At 36.5% G+C, this 16,011-nt stretch overlaps 3 protein-coding genes across 3 annotated transcripts; 2 read left to right on the forward strand and 1 right to left on the reverse strand.

Annotated features, from left to right (window-relative positions):
• Positions 1–55: 55 nt before the first annotated feature.
• On the reverse strand, positions 56–1,740 carry LOC149615934 (uncharacterized). Its single transcript, XM_089856729.1, has 3 exons — positions 1,637–1,740; positions 507–1,025; positions 56–406 (listed from the first exon to the last, which is right to left on the reverse strand). Exons 1-3 carry the CDS (start codon positions 1,649–1,651, stop codon positions 86–88), a joined length of 855 nt encoding a protein of 284 aa, XP_089712855.1. The 5' UTR covers positions 1,652–1,740; the 3' UTR covers positions 56–85.
• A 5,758-nt stretch (positions 1,741–7,498) lies between these two features.
• LOC149615935 (SEC14-like protein 2) lies at positions 7,499–11,708 on the forward strand. The gene is made up of 11 exons (XM_089856107.1): positions 7,499–7,741; positions 8,753–8,822; positions 8,896–8,939; positions 9,069–9,131; positions 9,207–9,395; positions 9,817–9,901; positions 10,021–10,101; positions 10,163–10,249; positions 10,330–10,439; positions 10,645–10,957; positions 11,036–11,708. The coding sequence occupies exons 1-11, from the start codon at positions 7,622–7,624 to the stop codon at positions 11,122–11,124; spliced, it is 1,251 nt and encodes a 416-aa protein (XP_089712233.1). The 5' UTR covers positions 7,499–7,621; the 3' UTR covers positions 11,125–11,708.
• A 1,119-nt stretch (positions 11,709–12,827) lies between these two features.
• Positions 12,828–15,973, forward strand: LOC149615936 (SEC14-like protein 2). The gene is made up of 11 exons (XM_089856108.1): positions 12,828–12,947; positions 13,112–13,181; positions 13,256–13,299; positions 13,693–13,755; positions 13,837–14,025; positions 14,079–14,157; positions 14,713–14,793; positions 14,857–14,943; positions 15,084–15,193; positions 15,477–15,789; positions 15,885–15,973. Exons 1-11 carry the CDS (start codon positions 12,828–12,830, stop codon positions 15,971–15,973), a joined length of 1,245 nt encoding a protein of 414 aa, XP_089712234.1.
• The last annotated feature ends 38 nt before the right edge of the window (positions 15,974–16,011 follow it).

A 16,011-nucleotide genomic window follows, 5' to 3' on the forward strand; every position in this document is an offset into this window, starting at 1 on the left:
GCTAGTGGTATATAATTTTCAGTCAGATTTTATTTAAATTTTATTGTAAAGATCATTTTTGAACATTTGTTTTAATTGTTGGGTTTTAACTTGATGGTACCAACCACCAATATTCGGTTTGGGAACCTCTACAAAAGTTATTTTTAACTCGAATTCCTTCATGTTTTGAAAGATATTCAATTGTCATGCAACTATCGTATCCTGTGACTACAGCAGATTTCAAACGGACAACACCTTCGCCTGTTTGTTCGATAACCCATAATTGAAACTCAGAATCAGCTTCATCGACTAACTCAACTGCTTGACTGAATTTAACTTGAAGGGCTTGACCCAACTTGGACACAATCTTGTACACGCCGTTACGAACTTCGGTAAAGCGAAACTGTTGATATTTATGACCTCGTAGCTAAATGGGGATCAAAAATGGTCATAAATTTAATAATAATATCAGAATAGTGACAAGCTCTCATTAACCAGTGACAAACTTATGGTAGAAGTGTGCGCACCTTTGACTGTACTAAAGGAACCTTTCGAACTTCTCCATTCAAAGACAAGGCGTTTTCAGAGTAATGTTGAATTATGTAATAATACTGATCCGGTTTTGGTTTAGCTGACGTAAATGTAATTGATTCTAAATTTACAGGAGTTAATCCATTGGGTAGTTTAACGTAAAGGTCATGAACTCCGCAGCTTGGTGTAACGGTTGCGCTATTTCGAAGTTGGCTTGGCGATACAGCGACGCTTCCAATTGGTTCTTGGTTTACGCCATCCAATCGGAATTCAATATCACCTCCCGCGTTTGATGGTAAGTTTTGCAAGACAATGTTGACGTTTGATGCACCAAATGGTCCAAAACCAACGTTTTTAATTAATATTCTATTGGCTGTTGGGTTGTAGTTTATGTATTGATTTGATATTTCGATGCTTTCAAAAGCGTCAGTTAGATTTGATTGTACGTATCGTTCTGGTTTTATTGCGTCGCAAAGAATGTAACCGATAGATGTTGTCAACAACAACAGGGTAGCCTGTTTTTGAATGTACTTAGTTTAAACGTGGACTGAGGTTAAATATTTGTAACTTATCGCAAGTTTTATGGGTGCAGTTTTGGTATTAAACAAAAAGGGTTCTAGGCAAAGGGAAAACCAAAACCATGCAAAGCGGTTCTTGGCAACTGACAACCGTGCAAAACGGTTCTTGGCAACTGAAAAACCGTGCAAAGCGGTTCTTGGCAACTGAAAAACCGTGCAAAGCGGTTCTTGGCAACTGAAAAACCGTGCAAAGCTGTTCTTGGCAACTGAAAAACCGTGCAAAGCGGTTCTTGGCAACTGACATCCGTGCAAAGCGGTTCTTGGCAACTGACAACCGTGCAAAGCGGTTCTTGGCAACTGAAAAACCGTGCAAAGCGGTTCTTGGCTACTAAAAACCGTGCAAAGCGGTTCTTGGCTACTAAAAACCGTGCAAAGCGGTTCTTGGCAACTGAAAACCGTGCAAAGCGGTTCTAGGCAACAGAATATAAACAATACAGCGTACCATATTTATTTTTAATTACAGTTTTTCAGGAAATGAGCGTTCTAAGCATGCAATTTTTCTCTCAATTATACCCCAAAATTTAAAAGATCCTTAATGTAAAGCTTACCACAAGTAACGCCATCGCCAATTGTACTTAAGTACTTCTTACTCAAAGTACTTATTATAAATGTATAAAAAGATTAAAAACACAAAAAACAGCAAAGCTAATTTTATCTTTTATATTCGGTTACTAGATAGTTTGAGACCTTACCATCTTATGAAAGAAAAACGAAATTTGGTGTTTATATAGGAATGGATACGACCTCAAATACACATCTACTGTGATGTGGCATAACTTGATTGCATCCAACACGACTAACATAGCTCTGACGTAAGCGTTAAAAGTTATAGCCTAGGAAAACCTGATTATATCATGAGAGATGTGTTAGAATCGCGCGAAAAATCTCTCAGAATTAATATGATAGCCTAGAGCTGTTGCAATAAACGTCATTGGAAAGTGAACGGACATGATGATGTTAGGGACTAAAGGCCTTTGCAGACGATAAAACTTTTGACACTCTTAGTTGGATCAAAAAGTTTAGTCAGTGATAAATTTTTAATTTGGTAATTCCACAAGTTTAACTTCTGTTCACAAGTCTCAACCAGTTTACTTAACTAAAGTTGACTCATCTAAATGAGTCAAAAAGTTATCTTCTCAAAGGGTCTTAAAGGCCGACTTCCATCGAAATGAGTTCTAGCGAACTGAAAACCGAGCATCGAGACTAACAATGGAGACACAATATAGAGAATTTCCTTCAGGGGAAAGCAAAAATTCGAGAGGAAATAAATTTAAAACGATTTCTATTGTTCATCTTCAGTTCGCTAGAACCACATTGCACGGCTTTCAGTCAGCGAGAACCCTTCCATCTTTTACCCCAGCGGGGATTCGAAAATCGGCACGGTCGCTCCATTGTTAGTCTCGATGCTCGGTTTTCAGTTCGCTAGAACCCTTTTCGCTGGAAGTCGGCCTTTAATTTACTCTTCAAGTAGTAACGAAAGTACTACCACATTATCTATGCACCTTTGATGACGAGTACACTACAATGATTACACGAAAACCGTAGCTTGGACGACAAAATGTCAAAAAACATTTTGGACTCGAAATCGTCTTGTATATGACAATATTATTTATAAAAATTTTAATTTATTTGAATATAAAAGTAGTGATTACAAAAGAAAAAAGTCATTTTTCAAGTCAACCTTTGCCGCGCGACTTATTCGGAACATATGGGAATAATATTAAAAGCTGTCTTATGCTGTTTACCACTAATTAGCCAGTTACCACTATAGTGACCTAGAGTAAGGGTTAGATCATGTATAGGGTGGAAATAAACACTTCCGTATCTAATGGGATTAAGTCTCCACATTTGTCCGTCTTCATTCTTAAATGGTGCCGTTCTGACATTAACCTCCTTAACAGCATTATCAGGAACTGTAAGAACTTCACCGCTAACCCTAGCTATAATCTTATAAACATTTTCTCTAACCTTTTCGAAACCAAAATGGTTCCAAATGGAGTCCTCATAAGGAGAGACAATTACATTACTTTCAGCCATTTGTACCTCAACACCCATTGCTTTACCATTGGTGCCTACGATGTAATACCATTGTTCTTCGTTAGGTGTTTGCACCGGTGCGTACACGATCGATTCAATGTTGGACGGATGCAAACCGTTCGGTATCGCGATGTATAAGTCGTGTATTCCATGTTTCGTTTTAGTTTGCGTCGATACGTTGAAATATTCTCCGTTTTTCGGCACTGAAACATTTATGGTGGAAGAGGCAACTAACGAAGGGTGATCCAACTTGAACTCGATAGAACCTTGAACGGTTTTAGGAACATTCCTCAGTGTAACAGTGACTTGATTGGCCCCGAAAACTCCAAACGCAACGTTTTTGATGACAAAATTATTGACATTTGAGTTGTATAGTGCAGGAAAATTATCAATTTTGATTGGTTCAAAAGCCGAGATGACGTCATTTGGTATACAGCTTATGAGGCCCAAAAAGGCCGACGATAGCAAAACCTATTAAATTTGTGGTTTAAGTTTAAATAAACGCTATAGAATCTGGACTTTTTAGATTATCTATATCTGACTGACTTATCAATGAACAGTTTAAAGAACTCTATCAGGGATAGATTTAATTTTAGAAGTAGGAATGGAGAACAGAGTAATCTGGGCGCGCGTCAAAGTCCTGGACCCCCTTCCACGGGACGGAGGGGAATGAAAGAAGAGGCAAGTCATAGCGACAGAGGTAAAAAGGAACTACGAATTTTTCGGCGTCTCCGTCAGCAACGTCATCAAAAAACGTAGTTTAAGTGAGCAGCCAATAAGATAATTTAAACTTTTCGTTACGTGTTGGAGGGAGGGGCTCTATACTGGGTGGTCTATGAGTCGGACTGAAGTAAATATTAACCGTTCTCCATTCCTACTTCTAAAATTAAATCTATCCCTGATTAGACTGACTTATCAACGAACAGTTCAAAGAACTCTATATAGGCCTATAAGGAAAGCTCAAATTTCCAGCGAACTTTAAATGGAATACATACAGCTAATAGGAAACATTGTTGAACTCCATATCTCCCATGCTCATTTTGTGGACTCTAAAATATCCATTTATAAAATAAAGAAGTTTCAACTTACAATTTTTAAACTTGATGTAACAGCCATGTTGAATGCAAGCAACGAGTTATGGTTCTATACTCAAAAGGTGTCTTGTTTTATACCAACGGATTTTCATTATCTTTACAGACATTTATAATAAAACGAAAGTAAAATACGTCAACAAGATTATGCAAATAATGCAATGACGGAGTTTGATAAAACAATAACAGTCAAAGGGACACATCCTTCAAATATAATTATTAATCACACGTTACGTTATCTGTTTCAATAATTAATTGTATACGTAATATTGACAAGTATCCGAGCCCTCGAAAAATTTCCCTACTTTAATCTATAGATAAAGATAACTAAATATTCGTGGAAAACTTTGATAAAAATCAGGATGACAAACCCAAGGTTTAGGTAACTCTAGAATTTCTCTCAAATACGAAATATTTACTGTGTTTATTACACTTAGTAAAAAGGAAACATATTTTGGGTGCTATTTTTCAAAATGGAGATTGATTTATATAAAAATCTACACGTCATTTCTACAGAATATAATGATCCAGTGTTCAGATTATTATCGTGATAGACGGCTTTGGTTCAGTTTTCTAGGCACCATTTTCCAAGATGGATGCCGATTTATACTAAAATCTACACGACACTGTTATAGGTTATAAAGAACCGGTGTACAAAATTTCAGTCAAATCGGTTGAAATTCGCGGAAGATATCGCGTCAAAAGTAAATTACATTAAAAAAGATAATTATTAATCGATTAAGATTATTAAATCTTAATCGATTAATAGCAGTTTGCCAGAAATACGTTTACAGCGCAAATGATTTGAAAATTGGGTATTAATTGAACCTGTACAAACTAGCTTTGAATAAGTGGAAAAATTTTCAAACCATTAAGTTAGGAAACCCACATTTGCATAAAACAATTCAAGAAGCGACATCTAGTTTACTAGGGAGAAGTTATAAATTCGCCACATTTCTAGCTTTACCTCCAGTCCAAACGTAGGTCCGGAGTTAATCCCGGCCACTAAATTACAACCAGCATCTAATTGGTTCTTGAAAACGCACGTCAGCGCGACGCGAATGACGAAAATTACAGTCATATTTTCCGACTGAGGAGAGGCGAAATAGCCCGGTGCCTCCTTTTACATCCCCCCTTGTATTTTGAAAGGGGGACTGGGACTATGTCGCGCGAATACTTAGTCATCTTAACCTTCCCCCCAGTAAACTAGATATCGCTTCTTGACAATTCGAGTATACTCATATTTTAGATAATAAGTGTAATTAATATCTAGCATTTATATATATATGGTAATTCGTATTTGGTATCATATTTCCTTATAAAACGATAAGCGCTCGTGTTGAAGCAGCTTGCAGTAGTGTAAATAAATAATAATTCGATACCATAAGTTAAAATTGTCATACGAGCGACGGCAAAAACAGCCAACAGGTGACCAAGGAAAATTTTAAATTCTTAAACCACATAAAATTAAATATTGAAGAGATCTGGGGAATTATAAAGAAAATTGTGAAATAAACGATGTGAAATAAGATACGTATAAGCAATGGGATTTCACCCAAAAATCTTCATTTCCATACAATGACCCTTTTTTCTTTCACTTAAGCTTATAGCGACATTTTAGTTAAAACTTAATCTTATTACTTAAGGCTTTGCATAATTAATTTAAAGTGAGGTCTTAATCTTATTACTTAAGGCTTTGCATAATTAATTTAAAGTGAGGTCTTAAAAACACACTTAAAGATACGTTAACTCCATTTTGTCAAAACAACGACGATAAGCTTATTTTGAAACGCCACAATAAGTCACAAAAGGAATATATAAAGCCAATAGGAATTATTGTGCTCCAAAAATCAACCATGTTAATATCTACGAATTCGGGTTTTGTGGGATGGGCTTAAGATATGTTACATAAGGTTGTCACTGGTTACTGAGAGCTTATTCCTATGGAGGGTATGTTTATGAACATTTTGCTTAATTACTCGGTCCCATTTTGCTTGATCCCCAAGTTTATAGTATGGTTGGATGGGGAGCAAATAGGACTATAACATACTCAAAGGACACCCCCGTATCTTTAGTAGAACCAGAGTTATGAGCCTCCAAAATTGGATGTAATGCTATTACTATGGAGGGGGTATGTGTGTGAAAATTTTCCTCAATTACTCGGCCCCATTTTGCTTGATCCCCAAGTTTATAGTATGGTTGGATGGGGGGAAAAATAGGACTATAACATACTCAAAGGACATGTAAAGTGGGGTGGCGTAGCGGTTAGCGCTTTCCAGTAGCGTCGCTAGGGTTTGAAATTTGGGGGGGCTAAATCTGGGCAAACTAGTTATTATAAGAACTTTACAAAAACATTTCATAATAATGGGTTCATTGGGTAATGTGTAGACCTTTAAAACTACGTAATTTTGTGTCAACGTGAAATTATTCGTATTTTAAAGATATACAGCCTTTTATTGATAAAAACGAAACTGATTATGAAGGATTTTCACTCGTCTTAAGTTTATTTTTAGTTTTGGTTAGCTTTAGTCCACACTATTGGGACTCCCTTCGAAAGAAAAACGAAATATTTTACTGGTCTCCCTCGGTTCTTTTCTTCAAAATTGTACTGTTTGATATTGAAATTCATCTCTGCTATAGCCCCCCCAAAAAAGGCCTAGCGACGCCACTGGCGCTTTCGCCTCGCAGCAAGAGGATCCCGGGTTCGATTCCGGACTGTGGCACCGGGTGAAAATCTGGGAACAAATCCTTCTGCGTAGACTTTGCAAGTTCTCTAAACGCTTGTTGAAAGGAGTTTTCCTCCGCGGTCTAACCCGGTTCTCCTTTCCATCCAAAGTTGCAGAGGTTAACGGTAATAGTTAGTATAGGGTGCTGTAGGTTAGCTGTGGCATAGGGGCTAGCCACCACCCCTCTATGCAATGTAAAGGGATCCACCTGTAAACAAGCCACAGGCTTAGTGTGGAAATCCCTTCATAGACAAAGCCTAGATTATTATTATTATTATTATCCGCGTATCTCTAGTAAAACCAGAGTTATGAGCCTCCAAAGTTGGAGTGTATGTTTATGAACAATTTCGTGTGTCTGACTTATGAGAAGCTTACAATATAAGCTTATGTCCTTCTACAACGCTAAACCACTTAACTCAAAACGTTAAGGGGAAAAAAACATTATAAAAAACCTCTGTATAACCTTGAGATTATCCGGCTTAACTATATTACAATTATATGTATATTGAAAGCTATAGGATACATGTTATTCTCCTCGATTCAAGGAAGAAATAAAATCTTACCTCAAAAACGCCATAAATCAAATATAAAGCGGTTTGATACCCAAGGAACTACACGCGCCGTACACAAGCTCTCGTTTTGACAATAAATTATAATTAAACACTAATTAAATTTCATTATGGAACATTTTATTTATGACAAAGACTTATGGGACACTAATAACAGCCCCGAAGTGTCAAAACTTCGTGACAACTTCGTCAACGAATTGCCGGATAAACAACGTGAAAAAATTAACCAGGTAGGTACCCAATTTTGATACCCGATAATTTGTGTTAATTTATGAGTTAGAAGTTAATTTAATTTAATTTTAAACTTAATGTCAATGAAGTAAATTAAAAGTATTAAATATTTTCTTAATTTTGAGAAACTATGTGATGTGTTACCGGTGTGCTACAATGATTGTACTTAATCTAAATAAGCCCTGGTCTTAATTACAAAATTAATTACCGTATACTGAATGACAAAGTGTAAGTCAAACGACCGTTTGACATGACGCCCGATCAGTTTGGTAATTACCACGCTTTTAAATCTAATGCTATTTACAAAAAACATAGTGTAAACACTTACTATTGTTTACTAAAACCTCAGATTGTAAGCAATTACATGTCCAGTTTATAATAATCAACAAATACCTGGGTTAGTTTTCATATAGCTTCATGTCTATACGGTTAAACGACCTTCAAATTTTAATTTTTCTCAAAAAAATATTAGACCTTGATTCTGACAACTTTTCGTATTTTATCCTTGTACTTGTTAAGGCCCATTCAGACTAAGTTATTTTCTGTCGCGTGGGTACGTTCATTCCCCTGTTCATACGTAAGAGCAGACGACTTAAAACGAGTCACATATATTATGGTAATTTTTTTCAACCAAGACTTTTGAATACTAAAAATAGCTACTCATCCAAAATGACTAACAAATACTGCGCCAAGAATCCCAAAACTTTTCTAATATATCGTCTGCTAATGCCTATAGCTCACTCGATCACGCGTTAGTAAGGCGTGATCGAGAGGGCTATGACTAAAGAAAAGGCGGTAACGAGGTGGCGCCATCTCGTCACTACCCGGCGAAACTGAAAATTTTCAAATTAAACCCGCGAAACGTTTACGTATAGTCGTTGACACGTGTCTAATTAAGCGAGAAAAAGCGACTTCACCGAAGATTTTAGTCTAGTCTGAAGGTGTCTTTATTGAAACCGGTATTTTTGGTTTTTAAAATGGTACATTTAACTTTCATTTCACACTCACAGCTTCGGGCTATTACAAAGGACGTATTGCAACCATATCACGACGACTTATTTCTATATAAATGGTTAAAAGGTAATTAACCGTATTTGTTTAATGCTAAACTAATACTGTATAGAAAAAAATTGTACAAATATTTAAATTTCAGCAAGAAAATTCGACTTAACCGCTGCAGAAAATATGTTAAGAGCAGTAAGTAATTTGACATAGAAAAATTGTGATTAAAGTAATTAATGCACGCAATTTTTCTGATGAAGAAGTTATTAATTGGACTTAATTAGTAATTAAAGTAATTAATACACGCATTTTTTTCTGACGAAGAATTTAAAATGGCGGGAAGAAACGGGAATGGACCGTCTTTGTGGAGAATATAAAGCACCTGAGGTAATTAACGGTGTCCAATTTGAATATTGAAAGACATAAACAAAAAGAATTAATTTCAATTCTTTCCATAATTAGGTTTGCACCAAATACCTGCCAATTGGGGCATTTGGTTACGACAAAGGTGGATCAAACCTATGGATTATTCCATTGGGAAACATGGATGTTAGGGGAATTGTGTATTCGGCTAAAATACAAGATATCTCAAAATACTATATCGTCATGTTGGAAATCATGAATAGGCTGAGCAAAGCGCAGACACAAAAGGTTATATCAAACCAGAAGTAGGATAGGGGACTAGAGTTAACCAAATTCTTCACTCGGCGAAAGTGAATATTCTTGATAACACACCAACGGTTGGCCCTCTGGTAGCGGTTTCTGAATTTCCCCTCCAAAACGTGAGACGCTCGCGGATGGCGGTAGACGGCCGAACTAGATTCAAGCACCCGCGTCCGTGTTCCGCGGCTTTAGGTTGAGGGGAAGGGGGTAGGAAATATTTTTTTGAACTCGACCAATTTTTTTCTCTCTAGCGTAGGCGCGATGGAAACGGCATAAAATCCTCAAATTTGTTCACTAGTGCCAGGATCTATTACCAATACTAGAGCTCTTTACTTCTAGTCCCTTATCCTACTTCTGATCAAACGGATAGTTTCAATAATATAACCATATTAACAACAATTTATTTTAGCTCGGGAAACTTGTTACCTGCCATACTGTCATAGCAGACATGGATAACTTCAAATTACAGGATTTCATTTGGAAACCAGGTAGGTAAAACCAGATCAGAAATTTCAATACGTTGAAAAAATGGCTTTAAAATTATGTCTATTAGCCGGTGCAAATAATATTTTCTTTTTAAATGCAAATAAGAATAACAAACTTTGAATTTCAGCATTCGATACGTTCATAGTCGTCTTGAAAGCACTCGAAGCCAATTACCCAGAAACTCTTAAAAAAGTCTTCATGATTAATGGTTTGTGATTATTGAAACGTGTATTAATGAAATAAGAAGTCAATTAAATATATTTAAATAGCCCCAAGAGTGTTTTCGATCTTTTGGGCTATGATCAAACCATTTCTAAGCGAGGAGACACGAAATAAAATATTCATTTATGGGAGAGGTAAACTGAACATTCCAAAATCACGTGATAAACATGCCTAATTCTAATTTAATGGAGTGAATGAATTATTTGAACAATAGAAGGTTGGCAAGATGACGTATTAGAAGCCATAGACGCTAGTCAACTACCGAAACATTGGGGTGGAAACCTTGTTGATGAAATAGATGGAAATCCATACTGCTCATCAAAAGTATGAACATAGATCTCTGCAATAGACCTTTTCGAAAAAGTCTGCAGTGCAGGCGCCAAAAGGCGAGATGGAAGGCAAGGTTTTACCCCCCCTCCCGTGTCTTTCAAACTTAGTCACATCGAAATGGTCTATAAGAGATAAGAAAATCCTTCGAAATTTTCTTTCATCAAATAGTTTGAACTGTTTGTTTATTTGTTCGTTGCAGATTTGTATGGGAGGTCCAATTCCAGAGACGTACTTTCGAACGCAAAGCAAACGTCACACGACCAACGACAAACTGTTGAGTGTTACAGTCGACAGAACTTCTGTCTTCAAAGTGAAACTTATAGTGGAGAAAATTGGGGCAATTATCAAATACACTTTCGAAACTGAAGAGAATGATATTGCTTTCGGAATCACGTACAAACCACAGACAAACAACGGACCTGGTACCAAAACCCACGTGTTGCCAGTGACAAGGGTTAATTGCCATTTTGTGCCCGAAGAAGGATCTTTACTCTGTGATAAACCTGGGATTTGTGAGTTTCATTTAACAATGAAAACCTTTCATCTTTCGAAACATGAACATTAGGACATATGTTTTATGTTCATTTCAGATACTCTTGTGTTCGATAACAAATACAGTTGGTATAAAAGCAAGAAGCTGTTATACGAAGTTCACGTTGAACCACCAGAAAAATCTTAGAACGTTCAAATTAATTAAAGAATCTGATATTGCATTTTTAAAGGCAGCTTGTGTTATATCAGAGATAGATTTAATTTTAGAAGTAGGAATGGAGAACGGTTAGTATTTACTTCAGTCCGACTCATGGCCCAGTATAGAGCCCCTCCCTCCAACACGTAACGAAAAGTTCAAATTATCTTATTGGCTCACTTAAACTACGTTTTGATGACGTTGCTGACGGGGACGGAGAGAAATACGTAATTCCTTTTTACCTCTGTCGCTATGACCCGTCTAGCTTCTTTCATACCCCCCTGTCCCGGGGAAGGGCGTCCGGGACTTTGACGCGCGCCCAGATTACTCTGTTCTCCATTCCTACCTCTAAAATTAAATCTATCCCTGGTCATATATAATTATGTTTTAATATTAAAATTTTTGTTACTATATAATATTGGCACTATATAGATATTTTTAAATTAATGATTTAAAACCATTTATATCTAAGTTGGATTCATGTACAGTACAAAGATTATAACTGTTTATTATGTGAAATACTTTATAAAGTAGTGACAATAAAAACAAAAATATTAAATTGAATTTCATGATCAAGTATGTGATATCGGAGTGTTTAAATTTATCATTGATAATCTTTTCTTTGTAATAGCGTAAGTTTATCATGCCTCTAAGTACACAAATATGGGTTACAACTGGGCATCTTCTGCAGGCTACTGTGACGTCAGAACTCGTATAGCGCTAAGATCTTGAAGGAGAGAATAATGGAGTGGAAACCCCCATACCTTAAGCGTTGCCTTTGTACCCCCACCTACGGCACCATAGTCCTCCCATCATCCCCAGCGGTTAGGTAGGGTCGTGCCGGACGAAATTGTAAAGGACGCTCCCTCTATCTCAAAAATAGAAGCTAGTTCTCATTCAAATAAAATGGCGCTACGCGGCAGCACTTAGCAATCGCCTACGGAAAGGTAGGGGCGTGCGCGAGGTACACTGGGAGAGATATGGTGCCGCAGGTCGCCCATCATCATTTCCAATCCATCTGACTCCCTTATCCCTGCTAAGATCCGAAGAGAGAAAATTTTGAAATTTCTGTCGCGGTGCAGCCACCAAGCGGTCGAGACGATTACTAAATTAGTCTCATGAAAAAAAATCATCCAATGGAATAAAGGAGATTTTTACGTTTCGGATAGGCAGGCATTGGGGGGGGGGGAACGAATTTTACTTAAGCAACCCCAAAATCGTGAGATAGAGGCGGTTTCAGTCCTGAAACATTCTAAAAGGGATAAAAGAAACACTAGGCTAGGCGGTACAATTTTGTATTGAAGTTGAGGTGATAAATGATACGGAGAGAGTATAGGGTTGAATCATTAAAGGGAGCCAGACAAACACTATTGCCATAGGAGGAGCAGTCATTTCTCTACTTAGAGGCATGATAAACTTATGGTAATAGTCACATCCTCTCTTTCAAGGTAATAGTTATTAAATTCTCTATACATAACCTTGAGATAACAAACCTTAACTAGTACTAAAATATAGTGAAGAGCAAACGATACAAGTTTATCTCTTGGTTTTGAAGGAAAAATAATATGAAAAAATTTTCCTCAAACGTTATATAATGTGATAAGAACTTAAGAAGTACACTTGCACGATATACAAGCTCCCGTGCTGAAATTGGTTAAATTTACTAATTTAATTTAATTTAACTAAAATTAATCATGGACCAAATATTTTTGGAAAAAGGATTATGGGAGACTAATTTGAGTCCCGAAGTGTCTCAACTTCGCGACAACTATGTGAACAAATTGCCGGAAAAACAACGAGAAAAAATTAACAAGGTAAATACCCCCAATTTGTTGTATTTATGTTAAAGTATGACTTAATTACCGTCAAAATTATAATAAACAAATAAATAAATTCATATATGAACACAACCTTGGTTCTATCTAATATTAAAAATCAAACTGGGATATTTTTAAAACGGTTAAATTTAATTGTGTAGCTTCGGGTTGTTACAAAGGACGTTTTGAAAGCACACCATGACGACTTATTTCTCTACAAATGGTTGAAAGGTAATTAATTAACCGTATTTGCATACAAAGTTCTAATTAACAACTTCAAAATGGTACGTACAATGGTTTTTCAGCAAGAAAATTCGACTTAACCGCTGCCGAAAATATGCTAAGAGCAGTAAGTAATAGCAGAAGCTTATATGTATTTTCCTACCATATGTTTGTTAATATCTGGTCATGACAAACTGGAGCTTGTAATTTTGAAGTGAGTGAGTGAGGTAGGTCATAGATTCGAGGAGGTAAAGCGAGGGAGGCCTGGTGAGTGAGGCGCTGCTATCAAAGGCTTCGTAATGCAGACTAAATAGGATCTAGATGGAAGTCCTGCATACAAAATTAACTACCCAGTGTAGAACTTCAATTCTCGCTTGTAGTTCTAGCTCGAGCTGTAAGCCTCTCAGTAGTATTACGAATCGTATAGGTAGTGTCATACTTATGGAAGGAACATATCTTATAAACTTATGCTTGTGCCCATGTTAATGAACTCCTGGTAAATGCATTTCTTCTTATGAAGAACTTAAAATGGCGTGAAGAAAATGGCATAGATCGTCTTTATGGAGGATATAAACCACCTGAGGTATGTAAATATGTAGGCCTACAATTTCAATATTAAAATTAATTAACAAAAATAATTAATTTCAATTCTTTCCCTAATTAGGTATGCATTAAATACCAGCCATTAGGAATCTTTGGTTATGATAAATGTGGAGCAAACGTTTTTATCTTTCCAATGGGAAACATGGATATTAGAGGACTTGTGTATTCGGCTAAAACAGCAGATATTTCTAAATATTATATGGTCACATTGGAAGTCATGGATAAGCTGAATATTGCTCAAACTAAAAAGGTTTGATATTTCAACTATAGTGCCAATAAATCTTTACCATATTTTCAATATAGCTCGGAAAACTTGTCACCTGCAATATTATGATATCAGACATGGAAAACTTCAGGTTGCAGGATTTTATATGGCGTCCAGGTAGGTACAGACCATTGTTGGCTTATTTTTAAGTAATTAATGAATATCAGCAGGAGTGGATTTAATTTTAGAAGTAGGAATGGAGAACGGTTAGAATTTACTTCAGTCCGACTCATAGCTCAGTATAGAGCCCCTCCCTCCAACACGTAAAGAAAAGTTTAAATTATCTTATTGGCTGCTCACTTAAACTACGTTTTGATGACGTTGCTGACTTGAACGGCGGTGAAAAATACGTAATTCCTTCTTACCTCTGTCGCTATGACCCGCCTCTTCTTTTATACCCCTCCGTCCCGTGAAAGGGGGTACGGGACTTTGACGTGCACCCAGATTACCCTGTTCTCCATTCCTACTTCTAAAATTAAATCATTAACGAATTTAAAACAGCAGGAACAGTTAATATTTACTTCATTCAGTTCGAATCATGAAAGGGTGATCGTGAACTATGACCTGCACCGAATGATTCCCATTACTCTAACATTTTGATATAAATACATTTCTGCCAACGCATATTCTTTAAAATTTAAAACATGCCAAATAATCAAATTCAAATTTCAGCATTTGACGCTTGCATTGCCGTTGTGAAAGTTCTTGACGCAAATTACCCCGAAACTGTTAGAAAAATCTTCGTAATAAACGGTGATTATCAGAACATGCAGTAGTAATAAGTTTATTTAGGGATTACTAAATATGTTTATTTAGCTCCAAAAGTATTTTCAATTTTCTGGGCTATGGTCAAGCCATTTGTAAGTGAGGAGACAAAAAACAAAATCTTCATTTATGGGAAAGGTAAAGAAGTGTACATTCACAAGTACAGATAATGCCTTAGGTCTTACGTCTGTTGTGCAAGACGTTTTTCGTGCACATTTTTCGATAAATTTCTTAAACTCTGTAATAAGTAATAACAGAGTGAACTATTTGAACAACAGATGGTTGGCAAGATGATGTATTGGAAGCCATAGATGCCAATCAACTACCAAAACATTGGGGTGGAAACCTTGTTGATGAAATAGACGGAAATCCATACTGCTCATCAAAAGTATAAACATAGAGCTCTGCAATTGACCTTTTCGATGTAAAAAACGGGTTGGCAACCCTCAGTTTCGGGACGTACAAGGTGGGTTGACACATTGCCATCCATCTCTGCATGCGCACTGTCATGATAGAAAAAGACTACAGTGCAGGCGCCAAAAAGCGTGATGGAAGGCGGAGTTTTACCACCCCCGTGTCTTTCAAACTTTAGTCACATCGAAATGGTCTATAAGAGATAAGAAATCCTTTGAAAATTTGTTTCATCAAATCATTTGAACTGTTTGTTGCAGATTTGTATGGGAGGACCAATTCCAGAGACGTACTTCCGAACACAAAGCAAACGTCACACGACCAACGACAAACTGTTGAGTGTTACAGTCGATAGAACCTCAGTCTTCAAAGTTGAACTTGTCGTGGAAGAAATTGGCGCATTTATAAAATACACTTTCGAGACTGAAGAGAACGATATTGCTTTCGGAATTACGTACAAACCACAGACAAACAACGGACCTGGTACCAAAACTCACGTATTGCCAGTGACAAGGGTTAATTGCCATTTTGTGCCCGAAGAAGGATCTTTACTTTGTGATAAACCTGGGATTTGTGAGTTATATTTAATAATATAACATTGCACCGTCTTTCGATAACATGATAAGTACATCAATTACAATTTAAAATATGTTTTATGTTCATTTTAGATACTCTAGTATTTGATAACAAATACAGTTGGTACAAAAGCAAGAAGTTGTTATACGAAGTTCACGTTGAACCACCTAAAGAACATTAAATATTGAAACACAAAATGTACATCACAACTTATTAATA

This window comes from Phalangium opilio, unplaced genomic scaffold, assembly GCF_054372755.1.
Source record: "Phalangium opilio isolate 3A_F unplaced genomic scaffold, DU_Popi_V2 ptg000217l_1, whole genome shotgun sequence".
Taxonomy (NCBI): domain Eukaryota; kingdom Metazoa; phylum Arthropoda; class Arachnida; order Opiliones; family Phalangiidae; genus Phalangium; species Phalangium opilio.

Coding starts and splice junctions, on each gene's coding strand:
- LOC149615936 (XM_089856108.1), top strand. CDS start 12,828: ATGGACCAAATATTTTTGGAAAAAGGATTATGGGAGACTAATTTGAGT. Junction 12,948..13,111: donor AACGAGAAAAAATTAACAAG/GTAAATACCCCC, acceptor TTAATTGTGTAG/CTTCGGGTTGTTACAAAGGA. Junction 13,756..13,836: donor GAGGATATAAACCACCTGAG/GTATGTAAATAT, acceptor TTCCCTAATTAG/GTATGCATTAAATACCAGCC.
- LOC149615934 (XM_089856729.1), bottom strand. Junction 407..506: donor TTCCTTTAGTACAGTCAAAG/GTGCGCACACTT, acceptor ATCCCCATTTAG/CTACGAGGTCATAAATATCA.
- LOC149615935 (XM_089856107.1), top strand. CDS start 7,622: ATGGAACATTTTATTTATGACAAAGACTTATGGGACACTAATAACAGC. Junction 9,902..10,020: donor CATTTGGAAACCAGGTAGGT/AAAACCAGATCA, acceptor TTTGAATTTCAG/CATTCGATACGTTCATAGTC. Junction 10,102..10,162: donor AAAAGTCTTCATGATTAATG/GTTTGTGATTAT, acceptor ATATTTAAATAG/CCCCAAGAGTGTTTTCGATC.